Genomic DNA, 23,527 nt, shown 5'->3' with positions numbered 1-23,527 from the left:
TTGGGCTAAAGAACACAAGGAATGGACATTAGACCAGTGGAAATCTGTGCTTTGGTCTGATGAGTCCAAATTTGAGATCTTTGGTTCCAACCACCGTGTCTTTGTGCGACGCAGAAAAGGTGAACGAATGTACTCTACATGCCTGGTTCTTACAGTGAAGCATGGAGGAGGAGGTGTGATGGTGTGGGGGTGCTTTGCTGGTGACACTGTTGGGGATTTTTTCAAAATTGAAGGCATACTGAACCAGCATGGCTACCACAGCATCTTGCAGCGGCATGCTATTCCATCCGGTTTGCGTTTCGTTTAGACCATCATTTATTTTTCAACAGGACGATGACCCCAAGCACACCTCTAGGCTGTGGAAGGGCTATTTAACCAAGAAGGAGAGTAATGGGGTGCTGCACCAGGTGACCTGGCCTCCACAGTCACCAGACCAGAACCCAATCAAGAGGGTTTGGGGTGAGCTGAACCGCAGAGTGAAGGCAAAAGGGCCAACAAGTGCTAAGCATCTCTGGGAACTCCATCAAGATTGTTGGAAGACCATTTCCGGTGACTACCTCTTGAAGCTCATCAAGAGAATGCCAACAGTGTGCAAAGCAGTCATCAAAGCAAAAGGTGGCTACTTTGAAGAACCTAGAATATAAGACATATTTCCAGTTATTTCACACTTTTTTGTTAAGTATATAATTCCACATGTGTTAATTCATAGCTTTGATGCCTTCAGTGTGAATGTACAATTTTCAAAGTCATGAAAATACAGAAAAATCTTTAAATTAGAAGGTGTGTCCAAACTTTTGGTCTGTGCTGTATACACACACACATATATATACACGGTATATATTTTACTACTTTCACACAATAAAAACACTTAAAGGGGTTATCCGGGACTATTTTATAGTTTTCTCATGGGGCTAAAAACTGAAAGGCAGATAGTTACCATTGCCAACAACCTGCCTTATATGGCCTGTGCCACCTCTGAGCGATCACATACCGCTCCTGCCGGTGATTCTGCTGCTTCATTTGACCTCACGTCATCAGAAAGCTCTTCCTCTTGGGGCTGCTCTGTCGATGGAGAATGACTGCCAATGTCATGCCGGATGACAGACGGCTCCCCACAGTTAGGCAGTGGGGAGCCAGCTGTCAAAAACCATGACATAAGGAGTCTTGCCCTGTCAACATAACAGAGCAGAAGCGAAGCAGCTGCTCTGTCGACATGTCGACGCTGGCTGGTGCGGGTTGTGAACACTCTGAGCTGGCAGAGATCAGCGCCGGGCAGAACAGGGAGGTAGATTAACAACTACACTACCTTCCTGTAAGTTCTTAGGCCCATAATAAAAAAAAATATCCCGGATAACCCTGTTAATAAAATAAAAATAACTTTTTCTCTCATCTCTGCATTTTAAGAGTTACAACTTTTTTAGCCATATATAAATTTTTCCAGGTTGAGATACAGTTTTAGTTAGTACCATTTTGGGAGGAGAGGTCTTGTGAGAAACAAAAGCGATTTTTACATTTTCTTATGATACGCTCAATGTGATTAAAATAATAGGTTCACATTATTGTTCTAGCTGTAAAGGTCACAGCTAAAAAAAAAAAAGACAAATTATTTTACAAAACAACAATTATTTTTTGATAAAAACTTTTTTTGTTCTTTTTTTTATTTTCATGTAAGACGACCATGGGGTACAGTTTATTTCGGAGCTTACCGTGGGGTCCTTTGTATCTCGGAGCTTGTGTGTTAATGTCAACAATTGCTCAACCGCTTCATTTGGGACATTTGGTACCTTGGAATAAAATACAAAATGGTCAACAAAATAAAAAAATTAAAATATAAGTAATATATGAATAATTGTTCTTTTGCACTAAAACTCAATGTAGTCCAATACACGGAAGGTAGGAATTCACATTGTTTCCTCAATGAAGCTGACAAGCTAAGTAACTTACCTTAAAAACCAATGCACATAAACATTATAGACAATCTCTGTATGGAAACACTCTGAAGGAAATCCACAAAAAAATAAATAAATAAAAAGTTAGATTCATAGCAAAACCTCAGAACACCAGATACCATCTCTGATGACCCACATAACTGTTAGATCAGGAACCTGAGGGTGCAGCCTTATGCTTTGGTTGGCGGCACAGATGAAATGAGCCAATTAAAGAGAATTCTATGGCCTTTGGCCTGCTGCCTGTGGGTGGGGGTAGCTTTGGTAGGGTTGCCAGTCACAATGTGTGGTCACAGCCTTGAGCTGGCCATATACATTTGTTACAAGTAGGTTAATGGTTGCACAACAGCTGGACAATCGATCGTCTGATTAACGATTGTTTTGATGAATTGGCCATTATAATAACTTGAAATGGCCATTCACCAGCAAAGGACATGTGATCTTTCTTGGGAATGTTCTTTTTACCCCTTCAAGACCAGCACATTTTTAATTTTTCCGCTTTTGTTTTTTTTTCTCCTGTTCTTCCAAGAGACATTGCTTTTTTATTTCTGTACATCAACACAGCTTTTTTTCGAAGGGATAAATTACGTTACAGTTTTCAATTATACCATATATTTTACCATATAATGCAATGGAAAATGTAGTGAAAGTAGGGTGAAATGGAAAAACAAAAACAAATGGTGCCGCTATTGTTTTTGGGGTTCATGCTTACAACGCTCAACATATTGTAAAATTGATCTAACAGCATGATTCTGGAGATCAGTACGATCACAGTGATACCAAACTTACATGCTTATTTGCACAAATATGACAAATAAAAAAAAAACAGAAAAAAACCCTGAACTTTGCAAAAAATTAGCTTTGCATTGCTATATTCTCCCATGCACTTTTTTCATGGACCTGTGTTAGGGCTTGCTCCATTACTTGGTGACCTGCAGTTTTTACAGGTACCATTCCAGACTACATACAATATTTATATTTTGATTAGTTTTTTATGATTTTTTTTGGTGGGTGTAATTACATATACTATATAGTTTCAGTTTTTAATGAATGCGTTGATATCAAATATATATCTATATTTTAGTGAAAAAAAACTATCTAACGGCTAGGCTTTATATGTATGCCAAGATGGCAGCAATGGGGCTGCAATGTTAGCACATCAGCACTCCCCAATTGTGATTGGTGAGGGGTGGTGATATCAGATATCGAAAGCGGCATCTAAATGGTTGAATAGTTGTGATGGGATCTAACTCTGGTCGCTGTTGTTAGAGGCAGTTGCCAACTGTATAACGCAGTAGGCACCAGCCCTGTCTGGAGAGGGTCAGCTCCTGAGCCCACTCTGCACACCCACACCTGATGTAAGCTGTAATGGTAGATCCAATGTCAGGAAAGGGTTAAAGAAAAGTTGTTTGTTGATGAAACATTTTTTGTTTGCCATCCCATTGTTTGGGAGAAAAAAATTATGAACAAATTTGTTCTACATGGTGGCTGTGCGCCATCCGTCACCTAAACAATTTTTCTTTGTTAAATTTTACTTGCACATTTTTGCTAGTTATGATCGTTAATTTTAGGCTAATGTATATGCACAACTCTCCGTCCTTACATAACTATTTACTGTGGTGATCCTGGTTACGCCTCACCTCCTCAAAGTCCCATAAAGACAACCCTTGCCAATATGCCTTATTAGAACAATTATTTCATCCAATAAAAGTGGTGATTGTGAAACCCTTTGAAAAGTTTTTAATTGAAGAATTTAGTTGATATGAGATCTAATTAAAAGTCACTTGCTGCAGTTCTGATAGAAGTTGTGAGCCTGTACTGTAAATGACATTAAGCTCATTAAGCAGTGACTCCATGAACTCAGCATTGATTAAAACTGACAATTGCAAATATTTTACAGTGTAATTAGCACATTTGAAAAGAAAAAATCTGAAGATCACAGTTTTCCGTACCATCTCCCTCATTATCTGAACCTCTTCTTGTCTGGTGGATGGATTAACATTGTGATACAGAAACATGGTGAGGAGCTCTGGACCCAACCACTGCTGAGTGTTACTGCCAATAATCGGTGGTTCTGCCAAGGCTATTATTCTAAAAGAAGGGTGTATGGGAAAGATGGACCTGTAGAGAGGAAAAGAACCAGTTATTACAATTCTTTTAGTACTTGTCTCAAATGGAATTGGCAGCAGTGTTTTATAATGCATTAGTGAGTTAAAGGGAACCTGTCATGTCCTATGTAGCATCTGAACTGCCCCCATTGCTTTATTAGTGATGCAATATGCATCACTAACAGGCTTCACGGCTTCACAGCGCACGCGCGGGGAGCCGCTCGTCACAGCGCATGCGCGGCTCCCAGAGCAGCAAGCACAGATGGCCATGTCATACTGCACAAGCGCAGCATACTTAAATCAGCGCAAGCCGGGAGCAGAATTCAAATGGCGTGGGCGGCGCCAACCCTGACTAAATGCAAGGAATCACACCCCTATGACTAAACGAGCAGGTGGGATATAAACATGTAAAGTGGTTTTTACACATCATGTTAGCACCAATTTTAATGATGTGTAGTTTAGATGCTACATAGGACATGATAGGCTCCCTTTAAGTAAAAACTGATCTCGATTTTTATTTCAACTGTACGAAAACACAAACATTCTGTTAGAAGAACAATTAACTTAGAAAATTCCTATTGTTGCTTCATATTGCAATGCAAACTTCTCTGAAGGAAACTCATGCAAGCAGCGCTGCAAGCCTACAATGCTAATCACTAAGCCACTGTGCTGCCCAGGCTAGGAGATCAGCCATGTCCCGTCTCCATCTCACTGTACTGTGTCTGGTTGTAATACTACTGGTCGAAGCAGGAGTCTACCTCTTATGCATGTTTGCAGTAGGACAATAAGATTTAGCCCCATCCCTTGGCTCATCCCCTCAGCCAAATTACAAAACATTGGTACAGAGTGTCGGCAAGTTTTGCTTCTATTTATTTTCCACATTCATTTCTAAATTGATTGATTCCTAAAGGTTTTCGAGTAACATATATCCTGGACTAGCCGCTTTAATTAGATTTCAAAGCTTAAAAACCCAAGCAAATGCTGTCAATTTCTATGCCTTAGCAACTTGACAAAATATGTATTAAAAGGACCTCAAAGTGGAATATCACGAAGATCACTTTTTGACTGGTGAAAAGGGGAAAGCGGTGAAAATCAGACGTTGAGGACTCCCATAATTATTGCTAAAAAAAAAAATGACAGTACTGGATAATTGGGTTTCGTAGCTGCAGACCTGTTAAAGCACCCACGCTGACACTCTGTCCATCACCTAAAGCACCTACAATGAGCATAGTACATCAGATCATTTTTTTTTTTACAACATGTGGATGACCGGGTACATGTTTGATGCTCACTAGGGCAGTGATAGCACCATAATACATTATGAGAAGAAGGCACTGGTATTATGCTGGGTTCTGCTGGGAAATCTTAGGTCCTTGCATTCATGTGGATGGAACTATGACACTTCCTGCCTACACATGGTACAGACCAAGAACATCCCTTCATGGCAAAAATTTTCACTAATGGCTCAATGACTCAAAAGGTCCTTTAGAGGGCATAATTCAAAGGGTCAAAGCAGTTTTGTGACATAAGCAAGAGCTACACAATGTTAAGTAGGTGGTGTTAATGTAATGGGTGATTGGTGCATAACTGTGCTATTTACCTTTCTTGGAGTTCTGCATCTGACAGCTGTAACTCGTTCTTTAAAAAAGAATACCGATCTCCTCTAAGTAGCCTTGTACCATCATAAAGAGTCAACTCTCTGTCATGAATTAACCTATAAACACAAGACATGGTAGATGATTTAACAAAAAGAAAAAAAAACAACTCACTTTGGTTATGTCGAGAAGACTATACAGCCAGCCTACAATTAGCTTGGGAAAACACATTGATTCTTAATTGTATTAATATCACACATTAAAATAAGTATCCAAACAACATAATTTTTATTAGAATATAATAGTAGTATACCTATTAGATAAAACTTTTTTAGACAAATTTGTATTTGATATTATACAGTATATTATCTTACATCAGTTCCCATAAAAGCCTCTCATTAAGGGAACTGAAAATTAAAGGAGTTTTCCCACGAACAAAAGTTAATTTTAATCAATAGATCTTGGAATAATAATAATAATTTCCACAATTGGATGTGTTTAAATAAAGTGTCCCTGAGCTGAGATAATCTTATATATGTGCCCCTGCTGTGTCCTGTGTAATGGTTGTGTCTGACCGTACAGGGACATGGTCTGATCATACCACAGCTCCTGGGTGGGGTGGGAGAAAAAAAAAAGTATACAGACATTACAGCATGGGATCACAAATGATTCTTTCTTTCTTTGAAGTAAAACATAGTTTAAAAACAGGCAGGGAAATGTTTTACCTCACAAGAAAGAATCAGCTGTGATCCCCTCCCGTAATGTCTGTATACTCTTTTGCTTCCTCTCCTTCCCAGGAGATGTGGTATGATCAGACCATGCTCCTGCACGGTCAGACACAGCCATTACACAGGACACAGCAGGGGCACATTTATAAGATTATCTCAGTACAGGAACATTTTATTTAACACATCCAATTTTTGAAGCTATTATTATTCCAAGACATATTGATTAAAATTAACTTTTTTTGTAGGAAAACCCCTTTAAGGTAACGTTTGATCCTACTTTACTTGGTTGCTTTTCAGATTAACAGTTTCGTCATAAAATGCTTTTTCCATACAGTGCTCCCAGGGCTTGCACACGGATGACCATCAATAGAACACAGAAGTCAGCCGTGCAAAGTGAATTTTCTTTATTCCTATTTGAATAATTCATTAACCATAATCCCATCCATGCTCACCATTCACACAGGGAGTATGTTAAATTCCAGCCTACTTAACGTTTCTGAACATGAGCTATTAATGCTGCTTCAATAACCTTTTATAAATATTACATAAAGACTTAAAATGTTATAAATATTGCAAAAACAGAATGTGACATCATTCTTCTACAAGCCTGAAGCTGAGACCATCTCCATATTCAACCATCAAAGTGGGTATCACATTTTGATAGTTAAAAGGGTTGTCCGACTTATTTTTAAAAGCTGCAAATGGTGTTAAAATAAAACAAGAATTACCTCCACATTCAAACTGCGTTCACAAGAGCGTGCTGCATTTTTTTTCCCACACTAGTCTGAAACTGCAGAGTTTTTATGCTACAATTTTATTAAAAATGTGGCAAAACTTTTACTCTGGCAATTTTACTTACAAAACAGGGCAAAAATCACTCTGTGGCCACAATGTGTGAACACAATGTGTGAACACAGCCTCAATCTTCATCTTTTAAAATTATGTCATAGCTGCAGGACTGAAAGGGATCACTGGAGGTGCTGAGAAAAGTTGGCGGGGGCAATATACTTAAATAATGTTCATTTTATTGTGCTATAATGGGCCTACACATTTTCTTCTTTTAAAAAAATCCATGGAGGTTTTTTCAGACATGCCATCGACTGGACACACAATACTTCCTATTACTCAAACACTGAAATGAATAAAGTGTGGCATCACAATGGGATTTGATGGCACTGCTACATGCAAAGGTAGCAAATGTTCCTCATTTGGTTAAATGTTCAGCCCTTTTGTGGGATACCATAGTCACATGGAAAGAGGTCAGAGGGTTTTGTAGACTCCCTTGTGGGCTCATCCATAGATCTCGCAGAGCGGGAAGGGTGGATGGTCCGTTGTGTGGAAACAAAAGGGCATTATATGACAGTGGGGGATCAGATGAGTGTGGAGGAGATGAGGTGGCTCTCACTAGAGAAGATCAAAAGTAGGTTCTCACTCACAGATGGTCATTTCTTATATATCCAAAGGGTACAAGTGTTCTGTATGTCAAGAATGCTAGATTTAAGTGTAGTGGCACAGGTATACACCTTGGATGATATGTAGGGCCAGACATCACACAGAGAAAGAGTATCACTATCCTTGTTATATAATGGTCAGAGAAATAACTTCCTTAAAGTGGACCTGAAAGTCTTATGTAGGTCCAAGAGGACAGGGAATCAAGATATTACAGAACAGATGCTAGACGGTAGAGGCAGGGTTAGGAGTTGCAAAATTAATGAACAATGGCAGGAAACCTACTTTAAACTGACATATGCCCTCTTGTATGGTTTCAATATACAGCCACCCCCCTAACTTCCCAGATTGGATTACAACATGTCCGAAGTGTCCAAATCTCCTCACCAACTTATGGCATGAGGTATGGGAGTGTATATTCACATCAGACTATATACACAGACAGTGGAAGCTAAATGTTCCCCAGCTTAGACCCCGAGTGTATAGTATAGTAGGCAGCGCCACTATGCCTAAAATTGGCTTTACGGTGCCTCTTTCATCAGTTGTTAGGGCCAAAGACTCCAGTTATCATATTTCAATCAAAACTATTGTTTGATATAGAAAGACTTGATACAGAGAGATGTCAAGAATGACATGCAAGTATTTTAAAAAGTGGAAAAAGTGTGTTGAAATCCACTCTACCAGGGAGGAGATACAAGATTTAGTCTGCCTACATTGGTACACTGAATGGTACTGTACAGGACACTTGACTGGAACTTTAGATATCTTGAGTTTGGAGACTTGAACAGGACGATTAGGTTTAATAATGGAAGGCTCTATGAGATATGTTTGATAATTCCCGTACAGGGTTTCCATGAGCAGGACAGGCACTCCTAATGTACTTTATCACCTAGCTGGTATATTCCAGCATTCCTCATATATCCTCATGTATTTTATGTGACATGGTTAAAAGATAAGCTTCCAGCTCCTGTAGTTTGAATGATTTTCTTTGATTTTCCAATATTTTTTTCTAACCTATAATAAGCATGTGACTATTTTTTGCTGTTACCTTCAAATTAAGTAAAAAGATTTTTTTATAACAATCCTTGGTGATCATTTTAAGATTTACTATTTATTATATTATAGTATCGGATAAAGGTGAAAAATAATATGTTTGACGTGCTGCAAATCTGTGAATTTAATCTGAATTTAAGTGCGAATGAAATCTCATGAATTTAAATGTGCAGACTGAGCGCTTAAACCTGTCACCAGGTTTGTCCCATATAAGAAAAAAATACCATCTTTAAGCCCTGATATACATCATTTTAATATGCTGTATATATGCCCCCAATCCGGACGGCAACAAAAGAAAAATACCTTTCATAATACTCACCTACGGGGCGGTCGGGTGCGATGGGCTTCTCTGCTCTTGGTTTGGCACCTGCTCTCTTCTGCTCGTGTGGATGACGTGTCCTCAGTCATCCACACAGTGTCCACGGCATCACGCTCCTGCGCAGGTGTACTTCTCTGCCCTAACCAGGGAAAAGTAAAGTACTGCAGTGTGCATGTACCAGGCTTTTTAACCTTTCCTGGTGCATACGCACTGGAGTATTTTGCTCTGCCCTCGACAGGCAAGAGAAAAGTACACCTGAGCAGGAGAGCGATGCTGGGGGGACGCGTCCTTCGTCATCCACATGATGCAAGAAGGATGACGGCATAGCAAAGAAGAGGGGAGGCACCAGACCAATACAGTGACGCCCATTGGACCAGACCGCCCTGTAGGTGAGTACAATAAAAGGTGCTTTTCTGCTCTTTCAGGCCGGATTGAAGGCATATACACAGCATATTAGAAAGCTGTATATCAGAGCTGAAAGGTACTGGTCTTACCTCACATAGGACAAGCCTGGTGTCAGGTTCCCTTTAAAATGCATAATTGTACTCAACTGAAAACAAAAAAAAATGAACGTTGTTCTGATTTTGTTGAATACAGTTTAGTGGTGTCAGCATTATCAAACTGCAGTGTTGTGGATATTGAAGGAAGTTTTTTATTTGTGAAAATACACCAGCCAGGGAGCCTGGCTTATTTTTAAGCGGACATGATGACCCACCTATTATCCTCTGTGTGACATCTTCTCTGCATTATACCCCCTTCACATGTCCATGTTTGCAGTATGTATCGCATCTGTTATTTTCACGGATCCCGCACGTACCCATTATAACCTATGCTGCCGTGCACAAGTCTGTCTTTTCACATGGACCATGTGTCTGTGTAAACTACACGAAGACATGTCTGTTTTTTACAGGCAGCATTGATGACAAGGGCTGATACAAGTCTATGGATCGCATCCATGTGCCATCCATATGCTGTACGTGTTTAACATTGCAAAGTACAGGAGAAGCTTTGAAATTTCGTTTGACTTTCCAGAAAAACACTTATGGCACACTGATCCAAAACACTGATGACACCAGTACTGTTTTTCTGGTACTGGTTTTAGTGTGGATTGAGAGATAGCTCCCAATCAGGCACTACGTACCTTAACTGGTAGTGTGATGCCTAAATTAAATTAGAGGACAGACTTCCGTAACTACACTATTTCAGGACAACATAGGATAAAAAGGAAAACCCTGAGCTCGGAGGTGCGCAGGACTCAAAAGACTTAAAAGTCCTGATTCAACCACCTACACAGAATAGCTGACAGCTCAGTTGTCCATGTATACCTATTCATTTTGCAGTGTGTGGGCAAAAGGAATGCCTCAAAAACCTTCTTCATGAGAATAATTCTGAATCAGATCATTAAAAAAATATATCCTATAACTCAGCTTTTCTCTTTTCCATGCGGCCTTCAGATAGAGACTTGACAAATATTTTATATATAAAGCTGTATGACAGCTGATGGCCTGGTTTATGTATATCTTAGAGCTTTTGCTTCATACATTTTTTAGAACTCTCGAGTATTCAGAGATGAACACAATCTGTGGCTACTAACCTTTGAAGAATAGCTAGTGTTCCTGGGTTGACACGATGGATACCATCAAGAATGGCAAGTTTCCCTTCTAACGCAGCCATGACAAGAGGAGACCGTCTCCAGGCAGTGTCTCCATTTGGCAATGTGTACCTCTGCTGCAGCAAATCTCTGGCTGTCATGTCCTGCACAAATCAATTCACAAGCAATTAGTGGGAAAATTGTAACAATGAGAACTAAATGGGTATTCCCATCTCCAAGATCCTATCACAACATGTAGGAGGTGTAATAATTAAAATAATATTAGCAAATACCTTCAAATAGAAATTAAGTATAGTTGCTATAGTAGTTGTAATAAAGCACTTATAGCTCTAGCAAAGTTATAGTATGAATGTAGAACAGTTCTTATAGTTTTTGTAGTATAGCACAATCAGCAACAATCCCGAAAAGATGGAAGAATTGGAAGCATTTAAATAGAACAGAATGGATGAACACAGAACATAAACACTTGCTTAAAAGGAAAAAAGAAATATATATCAAATGGAAAGAGGGAAGCATACAGTTGTGCTCAAAAGTTTACATACCCCGGCAGAATTTTTCCTTTCTTGGCTTTGTTTCAGAGAATATGAATGATAACAAAAAAACGTTTTCTCCACTCATGGTTATTGGTTGGGTGAAGCCATTTCTTGTCAAACTACTGTGTTTTCTCTTTTAAAATCTTAATGACAATCAAAAACATCCAAATGACCCTGATCAAAAGTTCACATACCCTGGTGATTTTGGCCTGATAACATGAACAGAATTTGACACAAATGGGTTTGAATGACTACTAAAGGTAACATCCTCACCTGTGACCTGTTTGCTTGTAATCAGTGTGTGTGCATAAAAGCTGAGTGAGTTTCTGGGATCCAGACAGACTCTTGCATCTTTCATCCAGCCACTGACATTTCTGGATTGTGAGTCATGGGGAAAGCAAAAAGAATTGTCAATGGATCTACGGGAAAAGGTAGTTGAACTGTATAACACAGGGAAGGGATACAAAAAAATATCCAAGGAATTGATAATGCCAGTCACCAGCATTCAAACTGTGATTAACAAATGGAAAATCAGGGGCTCCGTAAAAACCAAACCACGGTCAGGTAGACCAACAAAGTTTGTGGCCACAACTGCCAGGAAAATTGTTCGGGATGCAAAGAAATACCCACTAATAACATCAGCTGAAATTCAGGACTCTCTGAAAACTAGCAGTGTGGCTGTTTCAAGACGCACAATAAGGAGGCACTTGAAGAAAAATGGTCTGCATGGTCAAGTCGCCAGAAGAAAGCCATTACTGCGCAAATGCCACAAAGTATCTCGCCTACAATATGCCAAACAGCACAGAGACAAGCCTCAAAACTTCTGGTACAAGGTAATTTAGAGTGATGAGACCAAAATTGAAATTTTTGGCCAGAACCATAAGGCTGAGTGCCCACTATGCCTTTTTTAAGCGTTTTTGCAGCAGAATTTCCGCAACGAAAACGCTTGAAAAACGCTTTGTAATATGTGCCCCATGGTCCCCAATGATAATCCGCGTGTTCTGTGCACATGCTGCGGAAATTTCCGCTGCGGATTATCATTGCGGAAAAATCCGCGGCATGTCCATTAATTTTACGGACAGCATCACTTGGAAAACTGCTTGACAACTTGGTCACACTATATAAATCCATGCAACCGGCATGGATTTATATAGTGTGACCAAGTAATAGTTAAAAAAAAAGAATAACAATGGTAAAAAATAAAGATTATGCTTACCTTCCGATGGCCCCCGGCCTCCTCAGCGATGCGTCAGGTGTGTTGGGCGGCTCGCGGTGGTGTGAGGACCTGACATGATGTCATTTAGTCATGTGACAGGTCAAGCGACAGCTGACATCGGCAGTCGCGTGACCTGTCACGTGATTAAATTAAGTCATGGCAGGTACTTTTACACAACCGCGAGACACCGGGGAGACCGGACGCATTGGAGAAGGAGACCGGGGGCCATCAGAAGGTAAGCATAATCTTTATTTTTTACCATTCTTATTCTTTTTTTTTAACTATTACTTGGTCACACTATATAAATCCATGCCGGTTGCATGGATTTATATAGTGTGACCAAGTTGTCAAGCAGTTTTCCAAGTGATGCTAAAATCGCTTGGAAAAGCGCTTGATAACCCGCATGCAGAAATGCATGCAAAAACACTTGACAAATGCTTCTACCTGGCGGGAAAAACGCATGTAAAATCTGCATGCGTTTTTCCTGTCAGGGAGAAGCGGAAAAAATATGCAGCATTTCTGCATCGTGGGCACATAGCCTAAATGTTACATTTGGAGAGAGGTCAACAAGGCTCATGATGAAAGGAACACCATTCCTACAATAAAGCACAGAGGTGGATCGCTTATGTTTTGGGAATATGTCAGCTACAAAGGCACAGGAAACTTGGCAATAGTTGAAGGAAAGATGAATGCAGCAAGTTATCAGCACATACTGGAGGCAAATTTACACTCATCAACCCGGAAGCTGCGCATGGGAAGTACTTGGACATTCCAACATGACAACGATCCAAAACACAAGGGCAAGTCGACCTGTCATTGGCTACAGCAGAACAAAGTGTAGGTTCTGGAGTGGCCATCTCAGTCTTCTGACGTCAATATCATTGAGCCACTCTGGGGAGATCTCAAGAGAGCAGTTCATGCTAGACAGCCCAGGAATTTACAGGAACTGCAGGCTTTTTGCCAAGAAGAATGGGCAGCTTTACCATCTGAGAAAATAAAGAACCTCATCCACAACTATCACAAAAGACTTCAAGCTGTCATTGATGTTAGAGGGGGCAATACATGGTATTAAGAACTGGGGTATGTGAACTTTTGATCAGGGTCGTTTGGATGTTTTTGGTTGTCATTAAGATTTAAAAAGAGAAAACACAGAAGTTTGACAAGAAATGGCTTCACCCAACCAATAACCATTAGTGGAGAAAAAGTTTTTTTGTTATCATTCATATTTTCTGAAATAAGGCCAAAAAAGGAAAAATTCTTGGTAAGAATACAGTAATTAACAAGAGTCAGCATGGGTTTGTAGCAAACAAGTCATGTCGGACTAATCTAATTTCCTTTTGTGATGGAATCACTGACTGGGTGGATCAGGGAAATGGGGTAGATAAGGTATATCGCAACTTCAGCAAAGCATGGATAAAGTATCGCATACTATTCTTATTGAAAAAAGACCAAGTGTGGGATTGGCAAGGTTACGGTTAGATGGATCCATAAGTGTCTCAGTGATCGTACTCAAAGAGTGGAAATAAAAGGTTGCACATAAAATTCGAAGAGTGTTTTTACGTGGGGTACCACAAGGTTCTGTCCTGGCCCCAGTGTTGTTAAAAATTTTTAGAATTGATTTAGATAAGGGAACTGAAGGTAAACTAATCAAATTTGCAGATGATGCAAAGCTAGGAAGGATAGCCAACTCCAGATAAGACAAAGAAAGGATTCAGAAGGATCTAGATAAGCTTGAACAATAGGCAAGAAAAAAGAAAATTAAATCTACAGAATGATAGTAATAGAACTAAGCAACAGCATGTGTGAAAAAGACTTGGGTAGATCACAGACCGCACATGAGTCAACAGTGTGATGCAGCAGCACAAAAGGCAAACACAGTTCTGGGATGTATCAAGAGAAGCATAGAGGCTAGATCACGTGAAGTAATTATCTCCTCCTTAGTTAGACCTCATCTGGAATTGTGTCCAGTTCTGGACAACACATTTTAAAAAAGACATTGAAAAACGAGAGCAACTGGCACCCCCTCGCCATTAAAATTGTAAAAATATTTTAGAAAAAAAAATATCACAAAATAAATAATAAAAATATATTATACCCATAAATGTGTTTTTATGTAAAAATAAATAAAAAAAAAAATACACATATTTGGTATCACCGCATCAGGAACGACCCAACCTATAAAACTGTCACACAAGTTAACGCCTTCAGTGAACACTATAAAAAAATAAAAAACGAGGCAAAAAAATATATTTTTTCATCATACTGCTGAACAAATAGTGGAATAAAATGGTATCAAAAAGACTACTGTAAATAAAAATGGTATGGCTAAACACATCATTTTGTCGCGCAAAAAAATTAACCACCATACAGCTCTATCAGCGGAAAAATAAAGTTATAGCTTTCAGAATAAAGAGATGCAAAAATAATTATTTTTACTATAAAATAGTTTTTATTGTGTAAGAGCAGCATAACAAAAAAATTATATAAAAGTGGTATCACATTGACCCGGAGAATAAAGTCATCTAATCACTTATACCGCACAAGGAATGGCGAAAAAATAAATAAAATTCTTCATCTGCTGTTGATTTTTTCATGCTACCTCTCAAAGATCGCAGCGAGGATGGGCTCACATTTATCCTGTGCACTTCACTGAGCTCTTACACTGGGATTTCCGTGTAAATCTCTGAAATACATAATTAAAGCGGAACCCCCGGCAGAAGATTTCCTATAATGAGGCAGATGGAGACACTGTGGAAGCCATCTGGCCTATGATACGGCGGTGTCCATCATTTTAGGCGTGCATAAAAGTGCAGTCGGACACAGTTTTGTGCACTTCTGAAAAGAAGGATAACGCTGAACAGCTGTCAGACAGAGTCCAGAGTAATTCTGCTGCCTCATTATAGTGAAAGGATCTGTCGGGCGTGTTATCTGCATCATGTCATTTGGAGATTTAGATGGAAACCCCGATATAAGAGTAGAGTGAAGGATAAATGTGATCCAAAATGTTATGTAAATTGTTCCCTGTAAAAGTTCAATTGAATTCACAAAAGAAACAAGCCCCCACTCAGGTCCGTCATCTGACAACGAAAATATAGGGGACTTTCACATTACTGGTAGCACAAAGGTTCTGGAAAAGCTAAGTGGCTCCTCGCACCCCAAAAGAAATTCCGAAAATTCTGCACTCGCAAATCCAAATAACCCCCCTTCTGAGCCCCAGTGTGCCTAAACCACATTTAGCATCCACATGTTTGGCATTTCTGTAGCTATGAGAGCCAGCCTAATTTACAGGTGCATGTCTCCTGAAGCCGAGCTGGGCATAATGTACTGAGCACTACAATGTACAGGCACTACAATGGCAGATTTGCCATTTTCACTCAGCAACATCCACTGCTGCTTGAAAACACCCATGGATTCAAATCATCACTACACCTGTAGATAAATTCCTAAAGGGGTATAATTTCCAAAATGGGGTAATTTGAGGAGGGTATTCTGTTCTTCTAGCACTTAGGGTCTCTTTATATGGAGTCCGCAAACTATTCTAAGAAAATCTGCTCCAGGAGGCAAATAGCGCCCCCTCCCGAGTCTCGCAGTGTGGCTAAGCAGTACTGTACAGCCACATATGGAGTATTGCTACATTCAGCAGAAATTATGGGACAAATTTTGGTGCCATTTTACTAATTTCTTCATGTGAAAATGTAAAATCTGGGGATAAAACAAAATTTTTCTAGTAAAAATGTAAATATTTTTTCTTCACAGCGCAATGGTATAAAATTACTTGACAGCCCCGTGGAGACAATATGATCACTGCACCCTTAGACAAATTCATTGAGAGGTGCAGTTTGTTTGGCAGCAGGAGTGAGGCGATGCTGCGGGCTCTGGGCTGCGAGGAGGGGTGTTCAGCGGTGCGAAGCTGCAGCGGGCCTCAGACTTTCATACAATGGCGGAGTCCCTGCATTTCCCATCGGTTTCACTGCAGTAGACTTTGGGAAAATGGCCGCTGGAAGCAGAGCATGCGCAGATTGAGATCTCAGCAGCCAAGAACTCAATCTGCGCATGCGCCACCTCCGTTGCCCATTTTCCTGAGGTCAAACGCAGTGAAAACAATGGGAAGTGTAGGGACTCTGCAGTCATTTTGTGAAAGCCCGGGGCTCGCCGCAGCCTCGCATCACCGAACACCCCCTCCTCCCAATCTGGGGCCCACAGCATCGCCCCACTCCTGTTGCCTCCAGCTTCCTGTAGCAGCAACTTTGCCTCCTGGGACCTCACTCCACCGCAGCCGCTTCCCCCTCGGGTAAGCTGCATTCAGATTATAGACGCATTCCCATTTTCCCAACAAATTTGGGGGCAAAAATGTGTGGTCTCATAATCCAAAAAATATGGTAATTATTCTTTCATTGCCGCCCAATGGTATAAAATTCTGTATGGCACATGTGGTGTCAACATGCTAACTGCACCCCTATTTGAAATCATTGGGGGGTGTAGTTTGTAAAATGGGGTCACTTATAAGGGGTTTCTGCTGTTCTGGCACCTCAAGTGCTCTGCCAATGTTACATGGCACCCTCATACTATTCCAGCAAAGTCTGAACGCCAATATAAAGCTTCTTCCCTTCTGAGCTTTGCACTGTGCCTCACAAGTAGTTTTTGACCACATATGGAGATATTGGTGTACTCAGGAGTAATTGCGTAACAAATTGTACTGTTGATTTTCTCTCATTATCCCTTTTGAAAATTAAACATTTGGGGCCAAAGCAACATTTTACAGGAAAAAAATGCTAATTTTCGATTTATTCCCGTCATCAGAGGCGCACACTGCGCATGACCAGAGGACATCTTCTAAACTTCCGGTCATGTGCCGTGCGCGACTCTGAAGCCAGCACAGTTACACCGGATTTCAGAGGATGAATGATGAGAGGGGAAGTAGCTGCGCGCATGCACTAGGTATGTATAGCGCTAGCGATGAAGCCAGCAAGGCTTGTAAATTATGTTATCACGCCCACAGGGGCGTGATAACATGCTAAGTGGGCCAACTAGTCTGAGGACACTAACGCCCCCTCGACTAGTCAAAGCCCTCATTTACATATCTTAAACGAACTTTAGAAATACTTTTTTTAAAGATCTGTTTATGTGTGTAATGTAATACAGAAACTGCCAGGCAGGCTATCGATATATGCAGACCCAACTGCTGGTGGTTTTGAGGGCACGAGGGACCTGACAGGTTCCCTTTAAGTACCAACACATTATATTTTATTTCAGGAGCAGTAGTAACCTTACTAACTTAAGTAGAAACAATCACTGTAAACCATTTGTACTCTTAGGTTCTCAGAAAATTGAAAATGTTCTTACACTTAACCCAGCGGGGTGCCTGCACATTGTTTTGTATTACTTCAATGCAATTTACTGTTACGGTGTTTGTTATTATTAGCTACAAAATATAATGTCTACAAATAGCTTAAATGGGTGCACAAATGCTTATCCAATGCTTTTCTGCACTGGGGTATGGGGGTGGTGCAGTATAGCAGGTTTTCCATAAACAAGACCATAATATGGCAAAGGTAGAAAACACTAAAGCTTAGATAATGAGATTTATTAACGTATTGTTGACTGTGCTTGCATGCACAATAATATAAAAATACAACAGTGGAAAATTTCACAGATCTATGGGTTCCGATAAATTCATCTAGTAATAATAGACTTTAGAAACAAACTGAAGGACAATCATACTGGACTATGCAGTGTTTGGGTGCTTGTTTCAAGAATCCCATTACCAAGAGTGCGGCGAGCCTTCAGCCTTGTACCATGCTTTCCTACACATTGGAAATAATAACTCTCCTTCTAGCACTGAAAAAATGGTTTATTCAGCAGAAGTATTTAAAAAAATGACGGTTTTTCCCTTTATGGCATAACTGTTTTCATGGTCCTTAAAATGAACCTGTCACCATGCAAAAGCAGTCCAATCTGCAGGCATAATATTATAGAGGAGGAGCAGAAAAGCAGATTGATGGATAGTTTTGTACGAAAAGATTGAGTATAACCTGCGTTTTCATCATTTGAACCTTTGTTCAAGCTGTCAGTCACTTATAGGACCGCCACGGGTCCATAAATCCTATAAAGACCAGAAGTGTAAATGATTAAAGCACAGGTTACCTTGAATCTTTTTCCCATTCAACTATAAATGATTCTATGTCCAAAATATTCAAGGTATCTTGCCTGATAAACATGGCAAGAGGACAGAGCAGGAGACGGGTCAGCTATGCAGATATTCAAACAAACATGCTCTTTGTTCAGTTGCACTACAACAACTAATTTCCATATCTCTTTGCTTCATATACAGTGGGTACGGAAAGTATTCAGACCCCTTAAAACTTTTCACTCTTTGTTTCATTGCAGACACTTGGTAAATTGTAAAAAGTTCATTTTTTTTCTCATTAAAGTACACTCTGCACCCCATCTTGGCTGAAAAAAATGAGAAATGTAGAAATTTTTGCAAATTTATTAAAAAAGAAAAACTGACAACTCACATGGTCATAAGTATTCAGACCCTTTGCTCAGTATTGAGTAGAAGCACCTTTTGAGCTAGTACAGCCATGAGTCTTCTTGGAAATGATGCAACAAGTTTTTCACACCTGGTTTTGGGGATCCTCTGCCATTCTTCCTTGCAGATCATCTCCAGTTCCGTCAGGTTGGATGGTGAACATTGGTGGACAGCCATTTTCAGGTCTCTCCAGAGATGCTCAATTGGGTTTAGGTCAGGGCTCAGGCTGGGCCAGTCAAGAATGGTCACAGAGTTGTTCTGAAGCCACTCCTTTGTTATTTTAGCTGTGTGCTTAGGGTCATTGTCTTGTTGGAAGATGAACCTTCAACCACGTCTGAGGTCCAGAGAACTCTGGACGAGGTTTTCATCCAGGATATCTCTGTACTTGGCCGCATTCATGTTTCCTTCAATTGCAACCAGTTGTCCTGTCCCTGCAGCTGAAAAACACCCCCATAGCATGATTCTGCCACCACCATGTTTCACTCTTGGGATTGTACTGGGCAGGTGATGAGCAGTGCCTGCTTTTCTCCAAACATACCACTTAGAATTATCACCAAAAAGTTCTATCTTCATCTCATCAGACCAGAGAATCTTATTTCTCATAGTTTGGGAGTCCTTCATGTGTTTTTGAGCAACTCTATGCGGGCTTTCATATGTCTTGCACTGAGGAGAGGCTTCCGTTGGGCCACTCTTCCATAAAGGTCCGACTTGTGGAGGGCTGCAGTGATAGTTGACTTTGTGGAACTTTCTCCCATCTCCCTACTGCATCCCTGGAGCTCAGCCACAGTGATCTTGGGGTTCTTTACCTCTCTCACCAAGTCTCTTTTCCCACGATTGCTCAGTTTGGCTGGACGGCCAGGTCTAGGAAGACTTCTGGTGGTCCCAAACTTCTTCCATTTAAGGATTATGGAGGCCACTGTGCTCTTAGGAACCTTGAGTAATGCAGAAATTCTTTTATAACCTTGGTCAGATCTGTGCCTTGCCACAATTCTGTCTCTGAGCTCCTTGGCCAGTTCCTTTGAGCTCATGATTTTCATTTGGTCTGACATGCACTGTGAGTTGTGAGGTCTTATATAGACAGGTGTGTGCCTTTCCAAATCAAGTCCTATCAGTTTAATTTAATACAGCTGGACTCCAATGAAGGAGTAGAACCATCTCAAGGAGGATCACAAGGAAATGGACAGCTTGTGACTTACATATGAGTGTCTGAGCAAAGGGTCTGAATACTTATGACCATGTGATATTTCAGTTTTTCTTTTTTAATAAATTTGCAAAAAGTTCTACATTTCTGTTTTTTTTTCAGTCAAGATGGGGTGCAGAGTGTACTTTAATGAGAAAACAGAATGACATTTTTAGAATTTACCAAATGGCTGCAATGAAACAAAGAGTGAAATATTTAAAGGGGTCTGAATACTTTCTGTACCCACTGTATGTCCTAACTGCTGTTTCCTTTCATCTCTTCGGCCTTTTGACATATTCTACACAGTCTCTCTACATAAGTCCCTCTCTCCTGCCCTCTCCCATGTACAACACTGAGGCCTTACTGACTTTTCTCAATCACTCCAAACCATCCACTACCACCATACAGCGCACAAAATGCTCACACAAATCATTGAACCACCTGCTCTTTCTCTTCGGTCTCTTCCTCTTAGTTGCTAGCGACATCACTTCCAACCCTGGGCCTACACACACTAGCATACATAACTCATCCTGCTGCATACAGAAGTCCTGCCAATCTTATAAACATTTGTTGCTTGCCTTCTCCTGTCGCTTTTTACTGTGCTCTTTGGAACTCGCGCTCAGCAAGCAATAAACTCCTCTACATCATAGATTTCTTCCTTTCAACCTCCCTTAAACTTCTGGCTATCACTGAAACATGGATCCAGCAGTCAGACACCACTGCCGCAGCTGCTCTCTCGTATGACTGGCTACAATTTTCACATACCCCCAGACCTGAGAGCAGACAAGGTGGAGGTGTTGTTTTGCTTTTTTCACCACAATGCGCTTTCTAGGTCATCCCCCCAGTTCCCTCATTTATGTTCCTTCCTTTGAAGTCCACACCGTCAGACTCTTCAAACCTTTCTCCCTGCGAGTGGCGGTTGTTTATCACCCTCCAGGGCCCTCCCATCAGTTTCTGGATCAATTTGCCACCTGGCTTCCACATTTCCTATCCTGTGAAATTCCCACTCTCATCATGGGGATTTTAAAATACCCATTGATAAGCGGCTTTCCCCATCTACCTCTCATCTTCTTTCTCTAACCGCCTCATTCGGCCTCTCACAGCTTACAAACTCTCCTACACATGAAGACTGAAATACTCAGGACCTGGTATTCTCATGACTATAATACTAACTCCCCTCTACCACTCTCTGACCACAACCTTCTTTCCTCTGTCGAGAACGGTCTCCTCATCCAGGACACCCCCACTTACCATACATACAGAAATCTACATTCCATTAATACCCAGCAACTCATTAACAATCTACAGTCATCTTCAGCCCCCATCCTCTCCCTCTCCTGTCCAGACTCAGCATTGTCACACTATAACAACACATTGCAGAGTGCCCTGGATGAAGCAGCACCTGCTACACGCAGTATGACCTGGCATAGATGGCAGCCCTGGCACACGATGCAAACACGTTTTCTCCAGCGCTGCTCAAGGTGCGCTGAGCGTCTGTCGAGAAAATCACTCTCGGCAGAAGACTTCATCTAGTATAAGTTCATGCTCAAAACTTATAACTGTACTCTCCATCTGACTAAACAAGTCTACGGTCATGGCCAAAAGTATTGAGAATGAGACAAATAGTAATTTTTCCAAAGTTTACTGCTTCATTTTTTGTAATGGCAATTTGCATATACTCCTGAATGTCAAAGAGTGATCAGCTTAACAGCAATTACTGTACTTGCAAAGTCAATATTTGCCCAGAAAATGAACTTTAACCCCCAAAACACATTTCAACATCATTGCAGTCCTGCCTTAAAAGGAGCAGCTAACATCGTTTTAGTGATTGATCCATTAACACAGGTGTGGGTGTTGATGAGGACAGGGCTGGCGATCAATCAGTCATGATTAAGTAAGAATGACATCACTGGACACTTTAAAAGGAGGCTGGTTCTTGGTATCATTGTTTCTCTTCAGTTAACCATGGTTATCTCTAAAGAAACACATGCAGCCATCATAGCACTGCACAAAAATGGCCTAACAGGGAAGAGTATCGCAGCTACAAAGATTGCACCTCAGTCAACAATCTATCGCATCATCAAGAACTTCAAGGAGAGAGCTTCCATTGTTGTCAAAAAGGCTCCAGGGCGCCCAAAAAGACCAGCAAGCGCCAGGACCGCATCTTAAAACTGTTTCAGCTGCGGGATCGGACTACCAGCAGTGCCGAGCTTGCTCAGGAATGGCAGCAGGCTGGTGTGAATGCTTCTGCACGCACTGTGAGGCGGAGACTCTTTGAGCAAGGGCTGGTTTCAAGGAGGGCAGCAAAGAAGCCACTTCTCTCCAGAAAAAACATCAGGGACCGACTGATATTCTGCAAAAGGTACAGGGAGTGGACTGCTGAGGACTGGGGCAAAGTCATTTTCTCTGATGAATCCCCTTTTCGATTGTTTGGGACATCTGGAAAACAGCTTATTCGGAGAAGAAGAGGTGAGCACTACCACCAGTCTTGTCTCATGCCAACTGTAAAGCATCCTGAAACCATTCATGTGTGGGGTTGCTTCTCAGCCAAGGGAATCTGCTCACTCAGTCTTGCCTAAAAACACAGCCATGAATAAAGAATGGTACCAGAATGTCCTCCAAGAGCAACTTCTCCCAACCGTCCAAGAGCAGTTTGGCGCCCAACAATGCCTTTTCCAGCATGATGGAGCACCTTGCCATAAAGCAAAGGTGATAACAAAATGGCTCATGGAACAAAACATAGAGATTTTGGGTCCATGGCCTGGAAACTCCCCAGATCTTAATCCCATTGAGAACTTGTGGTCAATCATCAAGAGACGGGTGGACAAACAAAAACCAACAAATTCTGGCAAAATGCAAGCATTGATTATGCAAGAATGGACTGCTATCAGTCAGGATTTGGTCCAAAAGTTGATTGAGAGCATGCCAGGGAGAATTACAGAGGTCTTGAAGAAGAAGGGGCAACACTGCAAATATTGACTTGCTGCATTAACTCATTCTAACTGTCAATATAACCTATTGGTACTCATAATATGATTGCAATTATATTTCTGTATGTGATATAAACATCAGACAAACACTAATAAAAACCAGAGGCCAGCAGATCATGTGAAAATATAATTTTGGTGTCATTCTCAAAACTTTTGGCCATGACTGTACTTGAGGACTCTCATCACATCTCTAGCCAACAATCCTAAACAACTCTTTGAAACCTTCCACTCCCTCCTGAGCCCTAAAGAACAGACCCCCGTCACCA

At 40.8% G+C, this 23,527-nt stretch overlaps 1 protein-coding gene across 1 annotated transcript in view; it reads right to left on the bottom strand.

The window, feature by feature from the left end:
* VWA8 (von Willebrand factor A domain containing 8) overlaps nucleotides 1-23,527 on the bottom strand; it is a 524,780-nt gene that overhangs the window by 317,018 nt on the left and 184,235 nt on the right. The window contains exons 14-17 of the mRNA XM_073663915.1: nucleotides 10,793-10,953; nucleotides 5,655-5,768; nucleotides 3,899-4,067; nucleotides 1,707-1,784 (exon numbers count right to left, since the gene is read on the bottom strand). Of these exons, the coding sequence (XP_073520016.1) occupies nucleotides 1,707-1,784; nucleotides 3,899-4,067; nucleotides 5,655-5,768; nucleotides 10,793-10,953 (522 nt within the window). The remainder of the gene's footprint in view (nucleotides 1-1,706; nucleotides 1,785-3,898; nucleotides 4,068-5,654; nucleotides 5,769-10,792; nucleotides 10,954-23,527) is intronic.

The sequence above is a fragment of the Phyllobates terribilis genome, unplaced genomic scaffold (assembly GCF_046119375.1).
Source record: "Phyllobates terribilis strain yellow unplaced genomic scaffold, ASM4611937v1 Scaffold_2__4_contigs__length_985480577, whole genome shotgun sequence".
NCBI classification, from domain to species: domain Eukaryota; kingdom Metazoa; phylum Chordata; class Amphibia; order Anura; family Dendrobatidae; genus Phyllobates; species Phyllobates terribilis.
The sequence above is the reverse complement of the archived record's forward strand: the minus strand, read 5'-3'. Positions and strand labels throughout refer to the sequence as shown.